This window comes from Symphalangus syndactylus, chromosome 7 (genome assembly GCF_028878055.3).
Source record: "Symphalangus syndactylus isolate Jambi chromosome 7, NHGRI_mSymSyn1-v2.1_pri, whole genome shotgun sequence".
In the NCBI taxonomy this organism is placed as follows: Eukaryota; Metazoa; Chordata; class Mammalia; order Primates; family Hylobatidae; genus Symphalangus; species Symphalangus syndactylus.
Genome location: NC_072429.2, coordinates 40,730,695 through 40,751,697, shown reverse-complemented (window position 1 = coordinate 40,751,697; position 21,003 = coordinate 40,730,695). Strand labels below are relative to the sequence as shown.

The following is a 21,003-nucleotide window of genomic DNA, read 5'->3' as shown; positions in this document are numbered from 1 at the left end:
AACTCCATAAATGAATATACTATAAAAAGCTGTTAGGTACACATCAGTCTTCATAAAAGTATAAAGTATAAAATACACCTCAGAAAAGAAGCATACTGACACTTTTACGTTCATCTTAAAAACTAGAAACTTCTAGGAAATAGCAACAATTTGTTTTTTAAAAAGAGTTTGGCAAAAACCATTTCTCTTAGACAGCCAAAGAAGGGGAAAAAACATTTATTAGGTCCAGGAATCAAAGATGAATTGATAAAATTATGATTACATGCAGAATTGGATGGTTAGAAATGAAGTCAATCTATTTAGGTCCAGCCTAAGGTTCTGATAGCCAATCAGTAGACACAATCAGAGTAGTAGCATTCCTAAGAAACCAGGATAAATCTCCAATGTGCGCGAGTTTAATGAACCAGATAGATTATTGTATCGCCAATATCCACCCTTATCCCATTCTCAGTCAGATCAATTTTCTTGCTCATGAGGTCCACATTGAAAACAGCATGCTCAGAAATGGGGGTCTTCTCGATGTGCTCTTTTCCCAGGACAGGAACTCGTCGAGGCCCCAACAGTGGATCATCAAATCTCATCAGTTTCACTTTGGAAAGGTCTACAACAAAATAAATTATCAATATAAGCATTTAATTACAGTCACTCAAACCCTGGAAGCAGTCTGAGAACTCACGTTTTAAACATGCTGGTTGTTTTATCTAAACAAAAATATTTTCTTCAGATTATTAAATAAAAGCCACACTGGGTGTGGTGGCTCACACCCGTAATCCCAGCACTTTGGAAGGCTGAGGTGGGTGAATCACTTGAGGACAGGAGTTCGAGACTAGCCTGACCAACATGGCGAAACGCCAGCTCTACTAAAAACACAAAAAAATTAGCTGGGCCTGGTGGTGGGCACCTGTGATCCCAGCTACTCAAGAGGCTGAGACAGGAAAATCGCTTGAACCTGGAAGGCAGAGGTTGCAGTGAGCCAAGATCGCACCATTGCACAACAGCCTGGGCAACAAAGTGAGACTCTATCTCAAAAAAAAAAAAACAAACAAAAAAAGCAGTGGCCGGGCATGGTGGCTCATGCCTTTAATCCCAGCACTTTGGGAGGCTGAGGTGAGCAGATCACAAGGTCAGGAGATAGAGACCATCCTAGCCAACATGGTGAAACCCCGTCTCTACTAAAATACAAAAAATTAGCTGGGCATGGTGGTGCATGCCTGTAGTCCCAGCTAGTCGGGAGGCTGAGGCAGTGGAATCGCTTGAACCCAGGAGGCAGAGGTTGCAGTGAGCCAAGATCGCGCCACTGCACTCCAGCCTGGCGACAGAGCAAAATTCTGTTGCAAAAAAAAAAAAATCTCAGGAGCAAAGCTAAAATATAGCAAATCTTCATCCCCTTTCAGCTTTTACCCATATCAAAGTGTCAGCGATTCTGACATCTCCTGGAATTATAAACTAAGAGAGAGAAAGAATTGTGTGTATTTTTTAGCATTATCCTATATGGTCTCTCAAAATCATTTTTATATGCTTCAATTAACCATTGTACAGAATATCGAAAAATCTAAAACTTATCCCTTAAGCTCCCTGGACTACACTAAACCTGCAAGAATTGTAGCTTTTCTCGGAGATACTTTTGGATAAATAATGACTACTCTAAGAAATGGCATTACCAGTTTCTCATTTGCTCAAAAGATGAAAGTATTTGTATTAACAAGTTGATGAGACAAGGAGAGCGGGGACAAGGCAGAGAAAGGACAGAAATTTAAGCTTTCAGAATTTTAAGCTTTAGGATGAGCTCTAATACCCACCCTGCTTGAGATTTTCCTAATCTGCTCTTATGCAAGCTAAAAAAATAGCACCTGACAAAAAAAAAAAAAAAGCACCTGTCCCTTTATAATTCAACAATCCTGCCAACAACTGAGCCCAAAAGAAGTATATTTATTTCAGCAATTCTGAGACTTCCCAACATCAAATGGTTTTATTTCATATGGCAGAAAAACACCAGAAATAACTACAAATGCTGATTCTGGGTTTATATCTCATTCTAAGTGTAGCATGGCTAGTTATGCTTAACCTGATCCATAGAAATAGAAGATATTTTCTGAATTACTTCCCACCTCTTTCTGAAACACACCTGAGTTACACTCCCTCATGTTGACTTGAGAGTACAAAGCTTAGCATAAGAGGGATAAGAGATAAAAGAAGACGTTAATGCAGCTGGCGGCTATGCCAAGAATACAAGTTATCCATGCATTCTGTTCTCTTTGGGAAACAAAGACCGAAGGACTGCAAGTTTAGAGAAGGGGCTTATAGAACAATTACCTGCGACTACCACAAAAGCAAACCCTGTCTAAGAGTCTTTGGAGAGTTTTTGTAGGGACCATACAATCTATTCCCAGACACAGTACAAGCCCTGAAAATTAAAATGGGAAGAGAGCAGGCGCAATCTTCATGACAGCCACGATCTTATTTTGGGGAAGAATACAATTAATTTTAACAGCTATTGCAATTCAACTTACACATCAGTGGTACCAAATATTTTGCTATAGATGCAGTGACAAGTTCTGCCAGCAGATTTTATGCATAATGCCTTTTACTGCGGATCTGCCTCTGCCTCTCTCTCTCATACACACACGCTCTTTCTCTCTGTCTAAAACAGACCTCCCTCATCATTCCAAGCAATTCTGAATCAAACTAGTTCAAAGAAACCTTAATACTCAATCAGGCTTCTAAGTGACAAAACATATTTGCTTTGATGTTTCACCATGTAGTTCATTACTGTCCATAGATTCGTAGAGCTTTCTTAGTGGTTTAACTGTCTTTTATCCCAGACTTCTCTTATCATTGAAACTGTTGAAATTTAAGTCTGCAACTACATAAGATTTAAGGCTCTTAGAGAAAAGATGAGAGATTGTAAGTCCCTAGGGACCGATAATGAGAAATGAAGGCTTTCACTTCCAAGTTATTAGTTCATATATGGCATGGGTTGTGAGTGATTCAAATTCATTATCATCAAATAGTTTACTCAGTGGCCTTTGTGGAATGAAATGATAGTTTTAGTTCAGTTCCTCCCGGACCCAGATCATAATTACCCACAGTACAACTGGCACTAATTGGACAATTTGCTGTCTATTGCAGCAAACAGAATAACTACGTTACTGAATTTAACACCTCCTCCATCTCATACACTCAATATACTCAGGCCTTTTAGATATCAAGGCATCCCGAGGGCTTTTGGTAAAGTATCAAGGTTAGATCTCCTCTGCAGATACTTACAGGAATAGCAATTTCAAACTCTCTCTAATGTTTCTATTTTCTAAAATTTACAACAGCTACTAACATCAAACTTAAGACACTTTAGATAATATTTTTCACAGCTAGTATGACAAAGGAGATAAGAATTATGCCAAAGGCTCTATGAGAAAAGACAAGAAATAGGAAATACATTTCAGTACAATTCTGCAGAACCTAGTCAGTGCTACATTTGAGTACATTTAAAACAGAGGTAGATTTAACATAATATAATACAATTTTCAATATAGAAATACATCCTTTCATGTGCTATAACATCATAATAATCCTATCCAGGCAGGGCTGGTGTCTCATGCCTGTGATCCCAGCACTTTGGGAGGCCGAGACAGGCAGATCACTTGAGGCCAGGAGCTCAAGACTAGCCTGGCCAAGTTGGCAAAGCCCTGTCTCTACTAAAAATAGAAAAATTAGCCAGGTGTGGTGGCTCATGCCTATAATCTCAGCTACTCAGGAGGCTGAGGCATGAGAATTGCTTGTATCTAGGAGATGGAGGTTGCAGTGAGCTGAGATTGTGCCACTGCACTCCAGCCTGGGTGACAGAGGGAGACTCTATCTCAAAATAATAAATATAATCCTATCCAGTGGGTCCACACAAATATTTATTTTCTTTAAAAGCCACTATCATGCTCTTTCTGCTTCTTGTGACCTATAAGTTCTGAGGATGAAGCTATCATTCCACGGTACCTAGTTCACTGAGAGGACATAATAAATGCATATAACAACATGATGAAACTTGAAGATATTTTGCTAAGTGAAATAAGCTAGACACAAAAGGAAAAACGTTGTGTGATTCCAATTATATGAGGTACTGAGAACAGTCAGATACATAGAGGTAGGAAGTAGAACAGTGTGGTGCAAATGTAAATTTGTATAGCCACTATAAAAAACAGTATGGAGGTTCCTCAAAGTATTAAAAATAGAACTACAATATGATCGAGCAATCCCACTACTGGACATATATCCAGTAAGAAATGAAGAAATGAAATCAGTATGTTGAAGAGATATCTGTACTCCCATGTTTATTGCAGCACTATTCACAATAGCCAAGATATGCAATCAACCTAAGTGTCCATCAACGGATGAATGAAAAGAGAAAATGTGGTATACAGTGAAATATTATACAGACATAAAAAAAGAATGAAGTCCTGTCATTTGTGACAACATGGATGAGGCTGGAAGACGTTATATTAAGTGAAATAAGACAGGCACAGAATGACAAATATCACATGATCTCACTCACATGTGGAATCTAAAAAAGTTGATCTCATTGAAGTAGAGAGTAGAATCACGGTTATCAGAGGCTGGGAAGGATGGAAGAGACGGAACTGGAAGGAGGTTGGTCAACAGGTACAAAGTTATAATTAAATGGGAGGAATAAGTCATACTGTTCCATTACACAGTAGATGACTACAGTTCATAATAATATATGCTACATTTCAAAATAGCTATAAGAGGAGCTGTTTGAATGTTCTCGCCACAAAGAAATGATAAATGTTTGAGGTGATGAATATGTTAATTATCCTAATTTGATAATTACACATTGCAAATATGTACCAAACCTCACACTGTACTCATAAATATGTATACTTATGTGTCAAAAATAAAACTTAAAAGAAAAAAAAGAAAGTAGAGCAGTGATCACCAGGGACTGGAGGGAAGGAGAATGGGAGTTATTATTTAATGGGTATAGGGTTTCAATTTGGGATGATGACAAAGTTGTAGAGATGGATGGTGCTGATGGTTTCACAACAATGTGAATGTATTCAAGCCTCCTGAACTGTACACATAAAAATGACTAAAATAGTAAATGTTATGTTAGGTATATTTTACCACAATTAAAAAACACGTCTATAAACAACAACATCCCTAACCCTAGTATACTGTTGCTGCTGATGCTCTGTACACAGGGAAACAAAAGCAACTGGTATTTCCCTCCTAGTATACCCTTTACCCTTACCTTTATGGGTATAATGTTCAAGGCCCCATCCAAACAGTATTTTCTCCATAAATTAGTCCCTGAGTGCTGCAAGTGGAAATAATCTCTCGTTCCTCTGTGCTACACATTTTACCTGTACCTTTCTTACTATACTCAGCAATTTCTCCTTACATTATCATACACTTCAATAGCTTAGTTCTCTACTCCTTTACTAGATGCAGCTCCTAATGAACAGCACTCTGCAGACTCCCCAAAGCCCCAGTACATACAAAGGAGTCTCTACATACACAGTTGTCTCTACAAACACTACATATAGTAGTGTCTCAATAAGTGTCCACAGAAGGGAAACAACTTCAAGAGAACACAAAATAAATGACAGAATGAATTCCAAAGAGCTATTTCAAGTCTCCTATTTTAATTCATGTTACTACCCTAATATAGTTCCATAAATCAGGTTATTGTCAGGGATTTACAAATCTTTTTAGAAAATTTTTGTAGTGATCCAAAGTGGCCAATCAACTTTTGATTGCTATCAAAAAGAAAAAAGACAGATAATACAAAATAGAGAATCACAACATTAATTTGTTTTCATAGCTCAGAAGAAAAATAAGAGAGACACACTATCTCCCTTCACACTCTGCTCACCATAGGACCTGGCTGGATGATGAAAAGAAAAGCCATAAATTATTACATTGAATCTAATCACAAAAGATGCAGACTTATTCTTGATAATAAGTTAAGATTACTGACATATTTTACCTGGAGGCACATTGTTTAGAAGAAAGAATATGAGCTTTGGAGTCAAACAGACCTGTTTGAATTCCAGATCTAGAGTTTACTAGCTAAACAAACTTTGCAAGTTACTTAGCCTTTTTAGCCTCCAGTTCACCATCTACAAAAGGGAAATAATAAGAATACCCTCTACATTATAGAATTGTAAAAGGATTAAATGGTTAATACATGGAAGACACACAATAACTTTTACTCTGTTTCTCTTCCTTCTCAAGGAACAGACCTGCTGGACAGGTTAGTTTAGAATATTAAGGGTATGTGTTCCTTGATTCTGAATATCTCTGAGAGACAGAAATCACTCATTACAATTTTAGAGCTAGAAAGATGGAAAACTATCTAATCCCTCTATTGTCCTCACATTAGTAAACGAAAAATCAGTTTTGACCTTAAGTGACATGGCAAAGCCACTAAGCTACCTAGCCACAGAGTCCCAAAAAGAATAGTTTTCTTGATTCTGAACCCAATACTTTTTCTATAATAATACACAGCTGTCCATAAGCAAGCCGGTTTCTTTTCTTTTTCCTTTCTGCTTAGAACTCACCAAATCTACAAGCTACTGACAAATAGGAGTTTTGGGGAACAACTTACCTTTAATTCCTCGGTTCATTTTCATTAAACGCCTGATTATGGAATCACAGTTATCTCCTTGCCTGATTTCAATTTTGGTTGAGAAGTGGCCATTGGATGGCTGGGGATTCACTAGAGAAACGGACACACCAGGCTAGGAAAACAACAAGAAAATGATTGTTTAACTTGAATACTGCTGAGGGAGGAGGAATCTCTGCTACGTTTTCAATGCCCAATGAAAGACGGATCTAATTCTGGTATTTTAAAATCATGACTAAGGAGTACTCAAATATGAAAGAAAAGCTGTACAAGCTCATGCTTATAACTAAATGCCTAGGTAAAGATGACTACAACTACATATATCAACACCAGTGATGGACACTAACAATAACTACATTTTCTCTTCCACAACCACCGTCATTCACTGAATCTCTACTATGTATTAGGCATTGTACTAAGTACTTTATCGACGTTAGTTCTATATCCCTGAAGTAGTTCTTTTGTACTCTTTTTCACAAAAGAGAAGCTGAGAACCAGAAAGATTAAAAATCAGCACAAGGTCACACAGCTAGTAAGTGGCAAGGTCAGGATTAAACATAAATCTATGTTGTACTTATAGAAGCTACATAGTCCAGAACCCTGTTTACTATTTTTAAGTGGAAAAAAGTCAAATGAGTCTTGTGAAAGACTTAAATACATAGTATCTTAATAGAATACTTGAAAATGGCTTGAAATAAATATACTTGTATAAGGAACATTTTCATATACCTATCTCCACGGCTCAAATGACTGAACTATTAAAAGCTACCACATCTTAATGCAATGAGCATATTCCTTACATGATGCTAAATTCAGGAGGTATCCATGATCACGATTTCCTTATTCCTTCAAAATAGGCCTTTTCTGTTTGCTGGGTTTTCAAATGTGGCAAAAGTAAAAAAAACATATCTAAGTCTTCTGCTTATCAAGACAAGGAGGGCAGTTTATAGACTCTCCCAATTGCAGTCCCCTGGACTTTGCCAAATGCTGCCAATCTGAATGGATTCTTTGAGACTAAAAAAACAGAATCTTCGGCCGGGCGTGGTGGCTCAAGCCTGTAATCCCAGCACTTTGGGAGGCCGAGGCGGGCGGATCACGAGGTCAGGAGATTGAGACCATCCTGGCTAACACGGTGAAACCCCGTCTCTACTAAAAATACAAAAAATTAGCCGGGCAAGGTGGCGGGCGCCTGTAGTCCCAGGTACGCGGGAGGCTGAGGCAGGAGAATGGTGTGAACCCCGGGGGGCGGAGCCTGCAGTGAGCCGAGATTGTGCCACTGCACTCCAGCCTGGGTGAAAGAGCGAGACTCCGTCTCAAAAAAAAAAAAAAAAACAGAATCTCCTTCCTCAAGGATCTAGATCCATAAATACCATCTGACCCAGCAATCCCATTATTGGGTATATACCCAAAGGATTATAAACCACTCTACTATAAAGATACATGCACACGTATGTTTATTACAGCATGGGCCACAAGAGCGAAGACTTGGAACCAACCCAAATGCTCATCAATGACAGACTGGATAAAGAAAATGTGGCACATATACAGCATGGAATACTATGTAGCCATAAAAAATGATGAGTTTATGTCCTTTGTAGGGACATGGATAAAGCTGGAAATCATCATTCTCCACAAACTAACACAGGAACAGAAAACCAAACACTGCATGTTCTCATTCACAAGTGGGAGATGAACAATGAGAACACATGGACATAGGGAGGAGAATATCACACACCAGGGCCTGTCGGGGTGGGGTGGGCAACGGGAGGGACAGCGTTAAGAGAAATACCTAATGTAGATGACAGGCAGACGGGTGCAGCAATCCACCATGGCACGTGTATACCTATGTAACAAACCTGCACGTTCTGCACGTGTATCCCAGAACTTAAATTTAAAAAAAAAAAAAAAAAAAAAAACAACCAGAATCTCCAAAACCTTTTTGTCTTCACCAATAATGGCCAAAAACTAAGAGATTAAAAAAAGCTATTCCAGCATAACTTAAGATGATGCATCAATCCAGTTTATACTAAAAACAAAACATCCTTGAATAACAATCAAACCAAGACTCATCTGAGGTTTAAAAGCTCCTTTTAACTGTCTAAAAAGGTCCTACATTTCCAGTATTTTTAAATAAAAACTAGATTTTGAAAATCATACTTTTTATTTTTAAGACCCACAAATAACATCTGATAGTTCCTATAATAGTAAAGTGAGGAAAAAGTAAGTATTGCACTGACCAAGGAATTAGGATATTTCAGGTACATCCCCATTTCTAACAATCTATGGGGTCTACAACAGACCAACCACTTAATTTCTCTGGACCTTACTTTGTTCTATTTTTTAAATGTGGGTTTAGATGTAATGATCTCTAGGTCTCTTCTGGTTTTAAAATGCAATGATTCAGTGAGATTCCTTCAACTTACTTCTATTCTAAAAACATTAAGTGGTTTCCCAGGACAGCAGTCTTCCCTGATTTTATCTTCTGCTTCAGAGGCAAACTTGACTTCTATGTGTTCTAGCTAAACAGAGGGGAAAAAAATGGAAGTTATTAGTATCACTTAATGTGATTCAAATTAATCATCACCTCATTTCACCAAGAACAAAACTAGGTTCTCCAGTTAACATGAAATGGTCTGTGCAATTTTATTATTTTCCATATAAATATTAAATGAAATCTGTAATCAGTTATTTAACATTCATTTTGGATGTCTCATAGTATTGTTATTTATATAGTCATGTTTATCATTTTCTATAATGAAATCTGGCATCTATCTGCCATATAAAACAAAATGAAAATCAGCATAAGAGGCTTCCACTTAAGACAAATAGAAGTTCAGAAATTTATCATTTGAGAATAAAAGGCGTCCACTTAAATAAATGGAAGAAAAGCTCAGAAATATAGCACAGTGCATGTGTCTGAATATAAGATGACCCTAAACACAAGGTGTGTCTGCATGGTCCAAGTGAAAAGATCCAAGAAGTTTCTTGACCTACATGAATATATATGAACATTTAGATATACATAAAATGGATGTCATTTAATGTTTATTAATTTCATTAACTCATTTAAAATAAAATCCTTAATTAGAAACAACTTTCTTCCATCTCTTCACAAAACAATTTTACTTAAATTCCAAACCTACATTTTTTTTACTTGAGTGTCTTCATTATTACTAGGACCACTTTTTGAGTGCTCTAATAGTTTTCTAGAGCACATGACTTTTCCTTTTGCCTAAGTTGTCTGAAACCAGCTTATTTACAATCTATATATAAAGTTGTGACTGGGGCACAAAGATTGGATGGGGAGAAAGTCACAGATATGTAAAAGCTATTGGTACTGTTCTACTTCCTGGATTGGGTAGAAAATTCATGGATGTTCATTTTATTATAAATTGGGAGAAAAAAACACACAGCAAGATATGGAACAATCATAATACATCATGAACCAAAGATTATAATTAATCCAATTCTGCAAATCAAAAGGGAGGCGGAAAAAAAGGCACCAATTCAGAGTACTCCATAACTTTTATACTCACCCATTTTTCTTCTCTCCAAAAATATTTTTGACTGACATATTTAACAAAGATACTAAACACAGAAGATGAAATTTACAAAAAGGTTTATTATAAAATAAAAGAGCTGGATTATGGTTTAACTACAGTTAACTAGTTATTACAATCCCTGGCCCTCTTACCTCAAGGGAATTAGTCAGGTAGACTATATTCTCCATAAGCACAGCCTTTTCATCAAATTCTAATTGCAAATCCAGAATACGAGGCCCCATCTTCTCCAGATTTTCCTAATAGCCAAAATGGTATGGAAAAACAAAATCACGGTAAGAATATGTTGGAAAACATACTTCCTCCAAAGTAATCATTCTTCTCTCAATTGATAAAATCTTCAGATTTCAGGAGTTAAAGGAAATGCCTCGGGCTCATGATTTCCTTTACCTACATTTGCTTGTTAATGAAATTTACTAGCTCCAAATAATTATCATTTAAAGTATTATAAGATTATGGCAGCACTGAAAAGATGGGAAGGCACAGGTTTTCAGATTTATAAAATAAATATGGTTTTATGATTGTTTATTTAGACTGACTTAACATGCAAGCCCAAAGAATTCACTTTACAGGGAATCAACCAAATGTATGAAAATATCCCTTTAAGTTACCCAAAAAAAAAAACAAAATTTTAATTTTCTGAGATACCACCTTCTTAAAGCTGTTTCAGAGAATAGTGAATTAATAATATCCAAACAAAAAATCCCCAAAGATATTTCTGCACAGTTTAAAGAAAAAAAACTCATACTACATGAGTACTCAAACATGGCATGTAAAAAATAATTTCTTATTCTTAATTTTCTTGGATAGTCGATATCTGCTGTGCAAAATAGAATCCTAGAGATCCAAGTACATATGCAGATATAACTACCTAGAACATGTTATACTTAATGAAAATGACCTGACATTATTCCTGCTACTCACTGTTTTAGCTTACTATGCAAGTTCTCTTTCTTTTTCTCATGAAAGTGCTAGAAAGTCATTTTCTTATTCGCAGATTTATTAATCCCTTCCAAAGTTTGCAAAACCACTAATTTGCCTGGCAAATCACCAACATAATTTTAAAAATATATTACCACTCAAACGGTCTGATGCTGGTTCTTCAAATTTAAATGAGATCCTAAAGAAGCCAACTCTTGAATCTAATTATCATTTTATACACACACACACACTATACATATATATATATATATATATGTATATATATATATATATATATATATGTATATATATATACACATATACACGTAACTACTCTTCAAATAGGTTTCCCTGGATTCTCTTAAAACATGTCATCAAAATTAATTGCCTTTGCAACCACCAATGGAATATTTTGTTGGATCCACGTGTTGACAGTGATTTGGCATTATGACCAATGACACTAGCCACTGGGGAACCAATGAACTATGAACATACCAGCACTTATATTACAACTTGATTGATGGAGGTCAACACAGGATTCTAAATTACTTCTGAAACTCAAAATACCCTGGGGATCAAATAATGACTTTGGTCTAAGAGAATGAAAAACCTTTTCCAAGAATACCAATCTATTATACTATTGGAGAAGTTAAGAGGTCTGGTCTCCATCAGGCATCTGCAGCCAAGAAGACACAAGAATTAAAGGACAGTACAAGAATAACCACGATATGCTTAGTAGGCTGAAAGATACTAATTTGCATTTTTAAACAACATTTACTGAGCCTACTTCTTGACTGGTGCTACTTAAGTGTGTTAGGTACACTACTTTACTTACTCCTCACAGCACTCCTAAAAAGTTAGGTTCTACAGTATCCTCATTTTATGGATGAAAAATCCTGTGGCCCAGAAAATTTAAGTGATTTGTCCAAGGTCTCAAAACTAAGGAGTGACCGATACACAGAATTTCAACCAGATTTTCCTGGCCCCATAGCCTGAGATCTTAAGCAATATAAGGCTTCTTTCAGTTTCTTTTTGTCAAGAAATCCAATAATACATCAGCTGTGTATATGAAGAAAACTAAGGGTCTAACCCAATAATTCTCAATGGTAAGAAGTGGAAGGTGGCCGGGCGCGGTGGCTCACGCTTGTAATCCCAGCACTTTGGGAGGCCGAGGCGGACGGATCGCGAGGTCAGGAGATCGAGACCACGGTGAAACCCCGTCTCTACTAAAAATACAAAAAATTAGCCGGGCGTGGTGGCGGGCGCCTGTAGTCCCAGCTACTCGGAGAGGCTGAGGCAGGAGAATGGCGTGAACCCGGGAGGCGGAGCTTGCAGTGAGCCGAGATCGCGCCACTGCACTCCAGCCTGGGTGAAAGAGCGAGACTCCGTCTCAAAAAAAAAAAAAAAAAAAAAAAAAAAGAAGTGGAAGGTGATTCTGCCCCCAGCGGACATTTGGCAATGTCTGGAGATATTTTTCATTGTCATAACTAGTGGGAAAGGTAGTTCTACTGGCTTCTAATGAGTAGAAGCCAGGGACGCCGTTACACATCTTCCAGTGCACAAGAAAGTGCCCCACAAGAACTATCTAGCCCAAAATACCAACAGAGCTATGCTGAGACACCCTGGTCTGAACACTATAACCAACGTTTACCCTGTTAAGCTATACCTATACAAATATTGAATCCTGGTTCCAGGAATAGGGTCTAGGAAATTCAAGCCTCTATAAGCCTAATGTAAGCCAAAAGAGTACGTTTCTTTCCCAAACTTGAAAGAAGGGAAGGTAGACTATGAAGGGAATAGTTCAGTGCAGCAACTCTAAACTAATTTTTCTTCCACAATAATATTTTTCACATACTCAGCAATTCCACAAGTAAACCCAAAATCTGATAGATCATTTCTCACAGCCATTGACTGAAAAGTGCTATTTTAGCAGATTTCTGGCAGAAGACTATGTCCAAGGCTTTTCCCCATCCTTCTATTGTCCCATCTAACCATTGCTCATGTGGTCACAGCTGCATAAGGTCCACAGCTTACCTTAATCATGGCAACAAATGGCATGACTTTCTTCATGTATTTCTTCAGTTCTGGCATACTGCCTAGTTCACTAGCAATGACTTTGTTGTCAGGCAGTTTTCCGTTATTGGCCTAAAAAAAGGAAGAAGGGAGAGTAATGTAGAAAAAAAAGTCTCAAGAATAAGGCAGAATAGTAGATGTGACCAGGCATAGAATGGTGGCCTCTATCAACCCTTAGAGAACAGCAGAAAAGTGTTCAGCCCTAGCATCATGGGGAAGTGAAAGTTGAATGAACAATGCAGAAGGAACTCTCCTATTCTCTATAAATTGACGACACATACTTTTTAGTTTAGAAGAGAAAAAGAAGTGATTTGTGTTGAATATTTCTCCTGTTCAGAAACTAAATGGTCTCATAAAAACTTGTTTTCAAATTTCTAAAAGCATTTCATTAGTCATATTAAAATAAAAAATTACACAACTATCATATAAGTTTATATAATGTCTGCTTTTGGACACTTGGAAGAAACTGTTACCACAATTCTGAAAAGAATCCCTAGCTATTGACCTGTTAAAAACAGAATCATTTCTATCTACTCAAAAATAAATGTCCATATCATATATCACTAATGAGTACAATCCAAGTGTGCTTTAAATGAATCTAAATTCATTTCTTTCTACAAATATTAATGGTCCCCTCAATAGAGTGAGAAACAAAGCAACTGGTCTTTTCAAAGTTTTGGGCGGCTTGTTTTCTCTTTATTGTAAAAGGAAGGGTTGGGAATGAATCTAAATGAAAAGGAACATATAATACAATTTCAAATAATCTATTTTCAATTCTAACTTTTACTAAAGTACATGGGAAAAAAATATTCTACTTGTTAATGTATTCCTCTGAAACACATAAAAAAGAAAAAGGGTGGGAAACACTCCTTTGCCTTATGTCACCAAAATGGTGCCATATTCAACATAAGAACACTCTTCATGATTATAAATGAACATTCTTCTCATTCTTGTGGATGAAAACATACAAAAATCTAAAAGAAAGCTGCTAATGCCAAAAGATACCACTGTTTTCAATTATCTAGCAAATGAATACTAAGTAAAAATACAACTTCAAAAAGAACAGAGGTGATGCATTTTTTAATACCTAAGACATTACATATTATATTTGGGTTCTTCCACTGCTTCCTTGAAATTGCTGGTATGAATATATAATCCACTGAGGTAGTTTCACTTTTCAGCCAACCAAAGTAGCTTTTATCTTTTATTTACCTTAATTCAAAATCTGCAAGCAGATTCTAAAGGCCACCTTCTATTTCTATCATATATAATCAAAGGTGGAAGTAGTTCTCCATAAAAATAGACTCACAAGAAATACAAAAACATTTGCTCTTCTCTATCAAATTTTACGAATGTAAAAGCAGCTTTTCTTAGCATTTCTTAATTAACTATGAAAAGTGTTGAGGCAAAATTCCAATAATGGTCTAGAATATCAAAGCTAAGAATTTTTCCTTTATGTTTCTTCCTTACATTTTGACCACAATCCGTATTTTGTCTCTCTTTTTTAAGTGCATCTTAGTGGTCTGCATCTAGCAATAACTGTTTTAATAACCTAAGCAAAAAAGCCAAAGTCCATAAACATACTTTGTTTCTACATTTTGAATGCAGAGGAAAAATAGATTTTTTTCTTTCAGGAAAACTTAGATCTAAGTTATTGAGTTCCCTTTAAGTGGATTTTTTTTTTTTCCTTTAAGTGGATATATCATTACCTGGCACAGCCAAAAATGTCTTCAAGCTCTACATTTCTATAGGTAATTATCAAACCAAACAACATTTAAAGTACTCAAGAACAAAGCTTCACTTTTTTCCAAACAATAATTGAAATAATTTAATGAATGAATATAATGAATGAATAAATTTAATGAATGACTCCCACTGCTCAAGTTACAACAAATTCCAAAGGCAAACTCTGTCCTTTTATTTCATCATTTCAACTACACATATGAAAACCCCCAATTCTTTTGATTACATTCAACTAGATCCAATGTATTTTTGTATAAATTTTTCGGAAATGAGAGGAAAACAGCAGCTTTTCCCTCAGCATCCATTTAAGAGCCACGAAGAATAACATAAGGATGCTCTCTGCCTAGAGGGAATGAAACAAACCTGCCTATCTTTCTTCTTCCAGACATTGCCAACATCCTAAAAACAAAAACAACATAGGGAGCATACAACACCATCGGGGGGAAAAAGTCTACTGAGAGCATCACCTCAAAGTGTTTACGCAGAACAGACAGGGTGGTATGTTGCCAAGGTGGATAGTTCTTTGCCACATAGATGGTGCAATGTGAGGGCTTCTGCAGGGGTTGTTTGTCAGTCTTCTACATGGTAAAAGAAAGGAAAAACATTCAATAGCTTTTATATAAACCAAAAATGAGAAGAACCCTCCCCCAACATACACCACCACGGTCTTCACCATTAATGAAAATCTTTTCAACTTTCATTACTGTTAAATGTTATCTGATCAATAACTTTTAAGGAATAATCTTTTTTTTTTTTTTTAAAAAAAAAAGACTTTACCTTCCCTTTAGCTGGCATCATATAGTTCTTGAGCCGTAGTCTAAGGTCATGTGTTACTTCCATGAGATACTGTGAGGAGTGTATTAAAACTTCATCCACAGGACCTGCCACAGGCCATGAAGCATTCATAATTGAGTCAGGCTTTTAAAAAAAGAAAAACAAAAAAAACTTCAGTGAGATTAGGCAATATAACTATTTTATGGTTCTTGATTATAGTTTCATACCAAGGATACCATCTGTAATTGTGTGCTCAGAGTTCAAACTTGACTACACATAACACACTTGCACAGTCCCTGATCTAATGTTCCCTAGAATTCAAGCTGTGAAGTCTGACACTACCTTCTTAATTAGCATCCATTTGTACAAGCATATTAATACCCACACACATATGCTCACTTTCAAAGAAAATTATGTAATGCTAATTTGCCTAAATTTAATCATTATTATATAAATTATGCATACACTCGGTTTTTATCCTGCTAATACATCCAGTATTCAAGTATGGTTATTTGGTATATAGATCATGAGCACATTTCTGTATTGTTCATGCATTTAAAAATACAAAAGAGCCTAGCTAATATGGCTGGAAAGGAGTTATTAACCAGCCAATCTATTTATCTGCAAGCCTGGGAGAAATAACTGAATTTATATTCATAGTAAGAATGCTAATATCCCTGAATATTAAGTCCTATGTATGCCAGAAGTTTTATATAAAACAAGAATACTTACGCAAATATACACCTATATCTTTGTTTTTAAGCAGCTCATAACAATTGTTTATATCTTTCTCAATATTTTCACCTTTTAAAAATATGTATACACTGTGTGTATATAAATAAGGGCACATATATCCATCTGAATAGGAGATAGCTCTGGTTTAACCTGTCATAATTATGATGCTGAATCCAGCATTACTCTTGAATTACTCACTTTCAGACTTTCTCTCTTAAGTAACAATATTAGCACAACACTTATTTAATGAAGCCAAAATCAAAACATTTTAAATGCATAAAGGTACCTTTCCCAGGAGTGTCCAGATGTGCTCACACAAATGTGGACAGAATGGAGCGAGGAGAAGTGTCTGAACTTCAATAAACCGGAACACAAGTTCTCTGTGCATCCCTTCCACGGCCAATTCACGGTACTTATCTTTTGCAGCCTATAAAATTTGAAATTATTTACCATTTCCCTCACCTTCTTTAAAATAAAAATAAAGGGAAAAATTTCAGAATCTTGGTTTTAATACATTTTTAAGTTTCTAGTCTTTTAAAAATCCATAACAAATTACTGTAAAGGTTTTACTTTAAGAATCTGCAAGTATTTATCTTTGTCCAAAGTACATGGTAGTTTTATACTAATAATTCTCAAAAAAAGAATTTTTTTACAGACAGTCTGTAACTGAGACATAAAAGTTGAACAACTTTAACTGTATATTAAGGGTGACTGCTCTTAGCAGCATATAGGATATTAAATATAAAAAAAGACTATAAATACAACACATTGCTATGCTCAGCCATTTATCTTTATTTAACCACATCTCTGAAAACCAAGTTATATAAATCTCAATGTGATATTTTACATAGCTCATTGCGTAAAGCTACATTTTTAAGCCCTTTAAATGCCAAACTTGAGGAAATACTGACACCTTGTGGAGAACCTAGAAAACGCTTGCTCTCAAACTAATGGCAATTAATTACAATTTTGCCTTGTTTTTTATCAATTTTGAAATGTTTTCCTGGAAAGTATAGCTGAATTTTAGATTTAATCTCCTTTATATTAATGCTCATAGCTTAACTAGGAGCAGAATTATTAAATTAAATGGACACAACAGAAAAAATACCAAAGATAATAACTTAAAATCACAATTTATTGAAGAATTTAAAATTTTTCTGGCAGGATTTTCAGTCTACACTTTAGGCGAGTAATTGTACTATAGCAGGAAGGAAAAAGGGGGAAAATATATAATGTTCACATTGACATGTTTTATAGCTACCAAAAGAATCAACAGCCTACCTGAAACTCAAAAAACCCTGTTTTCAAAGCTTCTTTAAACATCATCTTTTCATAGTTTTGATCTGTTTTTATAATTCCTGCATTCAATTCACTATTGAATAGGGGTGGAAAAAAGGTTATTGAGTTTAAAGGCACTTATACATAGCTATAAAAAACTGCTGCATATGCAAATTTAAAATACTGCTTTTTAATATACAAATTTAAAATACTGCTTATTTAAGCAATAAAATGAGAACAATGTCCGAAACATTTAAAACTACTCAACACAACAACATCTTTGCATTCCTTAAAACAAATTACTGCAGTCTCTCTATTGTCTATTCATCCTTAAGTACTGTCATCTGACACTGCTTAGGGCTCCTGTTTATGACATAATAAATGATGCTTCTTGATGGACACTTTATTCTTACAAAGCCCAAAATGCAATATGAAAATAGCTTAACTAAGGTTGTAGCCTAGTTTTGGGTTTTTTTTTTTTTTGAGACAGGGTCTCTCTCTGTCACCTAGGCCAGAATGCAGTGGTATGATCACAGCTCACTGTAGCCTCGAACTCCTAGGCTCAAAGGATCTTCTCACCTCAGCCTCCCAAGTACTAGGACTACAGGCGCAAGCCACCACACACAGCTATTTTTTGTTTGTTTGTTTTTTTGTAGAGACAGGATCTCACTTTGGTGCCCTGGCTGGTCTCAAACTCCTGGGCTCAAGCAATTCTCCCACCTCAGCCTTTCAAAGTGCCGGGTTTACAGGCATGAGCCACAGTGCCTGGCCATAACCAGGTTTTAATTATTGCATTTACAATAACTAATACTGGATATTAGAAAAAAATTTTCTCATACCAATCCAGGTCCTTCTTAATTTGGCCTAATCTGGCCCCAACCTGTTTCATCTCCTACCTCTGCCCACCAGATAATGTACTTCAAATAAATATCAGACCCTTTCCATGGCGTATCCACACTTTCTCCTCTCCCTGAAAACATTGTTTATTTTTCAAGAAACCCAGAATTTGGCCGGGCGTAGTGGCTCACGCCTGTAATCCCAGCACTTTGGGGGACTGAGGCAGGTGGATCACAAGGTCATGAGTTCGAAACCAGCCTGGCCACCATAGTGAAACCCCGTCTCTACTAAAAATACAAAAAATTAGCCAGACTTGGTGGCAGGCACCTATAATCCCAGCTAGTAGGGAGGCTGGGACAGAAGAATAGCTTGAACCCGGCGGAGGTTGCAGTGAGCCGAGATTGTGCCATTGCACTCCAGCCTGGGTGACAGTGCAAGACTCTGTCTCAGGAAAAAAAAGAAAAAAAAAAGAAACCCAGAAGTCACATGACATCTCTGAATTCTCCTTATCTCTATTATTGTACTTAGAAACTGGGTGTTTGTCTCTCTTGCTAGACAATAAGGATAATGTCTCATTCATCTTTATGATACCAGTGCGTAGGATGACTCCTAAGATATTTATCCTTTTCTTTTAATCTACTTTTCCTTTAACCATTTTGCCCTACTCTAAAACAAGACAACATGGTAAAATGGTTATGAGAACAGACTTTCAAGACAGACAGGCGCAAGTTCACATCCCAAGTTTGCAACTACTAGCTTTAAGGCATTTAAGGAAATACTTAATTGTTCTAAGCTTCAGTTTATTTATAAAATAGAGCTAATAATATCTGTATTATATAAGGTTGCTTTGAGGTTAAAGTCAGATAATGGACGCAAAATACTTAGCATAGTACCTGGCACAAGTAAGCCTTCAATGAATACTAGCTATGATTATCATTAGTTTATTTTATTTAAAAAAAAAAAAAAAAAGAAAAAGAAAACTTAAAAATGCACCAGGACTAAGTAATTCTAAAACACGAAATGATTCGGATCTACAGATTACCTGGCAAAAACTCTATCATTGAAAGTGTTGGCAGGACCACTTCTTAGGCTGTCCCAGTTGGCAACCATTTCTTTCACCCACTCTACCCAGGTGTACAGACGGAGAATACCTGCATCTGCCATGGTTTCCACAAAGTTGGCATCTTCTACAGTGTCACCAGCATCAGCCAGAGCCAAACGCATTCCTGGAAGAAGAAAAAAAAATTCAATGCATTAAAAATATGGTTACTGAGTATCAATTGTGTCCTATGTGTCCAGTTGGGTACCTTGCAAAGCCCATATATAAATTAACAAATGCTTTAAAGGACTGTCCTGGATCAACAACAAAATTTAAAATCACCAAAAAGTAGCATCCCTAACCGTGATGTTAAAATATTCGAACCATCCATATTGATTTGCATCCACTAAGCACCAATATGCATTTCTTCTCAGGCATGTTGAGTTAATGAGATAAAGTGATCTTTAATGAGGCAGAGATAGAAACTGATAAACTGGGGATAAAGATATACATTTCATTGTGGTTTTCTTATCAACATCCCAGCCTCATTTAGAGGTAGCAAAATACATTTTAATGCATGAGAATACACACTGGTGCCTTATGTGTACAAATGCATATGAATTTTTCTCAGTTTTGAAACTAGGTTCTTACAAGTTTACCACTAATAAAACTTTACTTTTTCAATTCTCACTCTCAGTACTACCAAAATCTTCCATTCTAAAATACTGAAAAAAAAAAACCTAAAAGTCCATCAATTAAACTGTAGGATATCCCTACAATGGAACACTATATGGTTGCACAAAAAAAAAAAAAAAAAAAAAAAGAGAGAGAACTCATTATGTAGTTATTTCTGTCTTCAGCACTGGCGTCCAATCAAAGCATTCAGGTTCTACACTTTGCCTTTTCCATTTAACAGTTCGTATTTGTATACTAACCCATACATACACATATCTATGTTTTTTGTTTGTTTGAGACGGAGTTTCACTCTTGTTGCCCAGGATAGAATGCAATGGCGCGATCTTGGCTCAGTGCAACCTCCGCCTCTCAGATTGAAGCAATTCTCCTGCCTCAGCCTCCTGAGTAGCTGGGATTACAGGAATGTGCTAATTTTGTACTTTTGTACACCTGGCTAATTTTGTACTTTTAATAGAGACAGGGTTTCTCCATGTTGGTCAGGCTGGTCTCAAACTCCCGACCTCAGGTAATCTGCCCACCTCGGCCTCCCAAAGGCTGGGATTACAGGCGTGAGCCACCACACCCAGCCGTTTAGTTTTATATCTATATATCTATACACAGAATAAAAATCATGAGCTCATACTTTTATCACCAAATCCAATCTGACCCCATAGGGCTCATTCTAGCATTTTCTCTTATTTATAGCTTCTTTTTCTGATAGTGAGCTCTGT

At 36.3% G+C, this 21,003-nt stretch overlaps 1 protein-coding gene across 3 annotated transcripts in view; it reads right to left on the bottom strand.

The window, feature by feature from the left end:
* Nucleotides 1-200: 200 nt before the first annotated feature.
* LARS1 (leucyl-tRNA synthetase 1) overlaps nucleotides 201-21,003 on the bottom strand; it is a 69,007-nt gene continuing 48,204 nt past the window's right edge. For all 3 annotated transcript variants that reach the window (XM_055285782.2, XM_063642696.1, XM_055285783.2), the window contains 10 exons: nucleotides 19,601-19,784; nucleotides 17,725-17,815; nucleotides 16,730-16,870; nucleotides 15,712-15,852; nucleotides 15,402-15,512; nucleotides 13,153-13,263; nucleotides 10,332-10,436; nucleotides 9,061-9,156; nucleotides 6,620-6,752; nucleotides 201-601 (listed from right to left, as the gene is read on the bottom strand). In XM_055285782.2, the coding sequence (XP_055141757.1) occupies nucleotides 396-601; nucleotides 6,620-6,752; nucleotides 9,061-9,156; nucleotides 10,332-10,436; nucleotides 13,153-13,263; nucleotides 15,402-15,512; nucleotides 15,712-15,852; nucleotides 16,730-16,870; nucleotides 17,725-17,815; nucleotides 19,601-19,784 (1,319 nt within the window). In that variant the 3' untranslated portion in view covers nucleotides 201-395. The remainder of the gene's footprint in view (nucleotides 602-6,619; nucleotides 6,753-9,060; nucleotides 9,157-10,331; nucleotides 10,437-13,152; nucleotides 13,264-15,401; nucleotides 15,513-15,711; nucleotides 15,853-16,729; nucleotides 16,871-17,724; nucleotides 17,816-19,600; nucleotides 19,785-21,003) is intronic.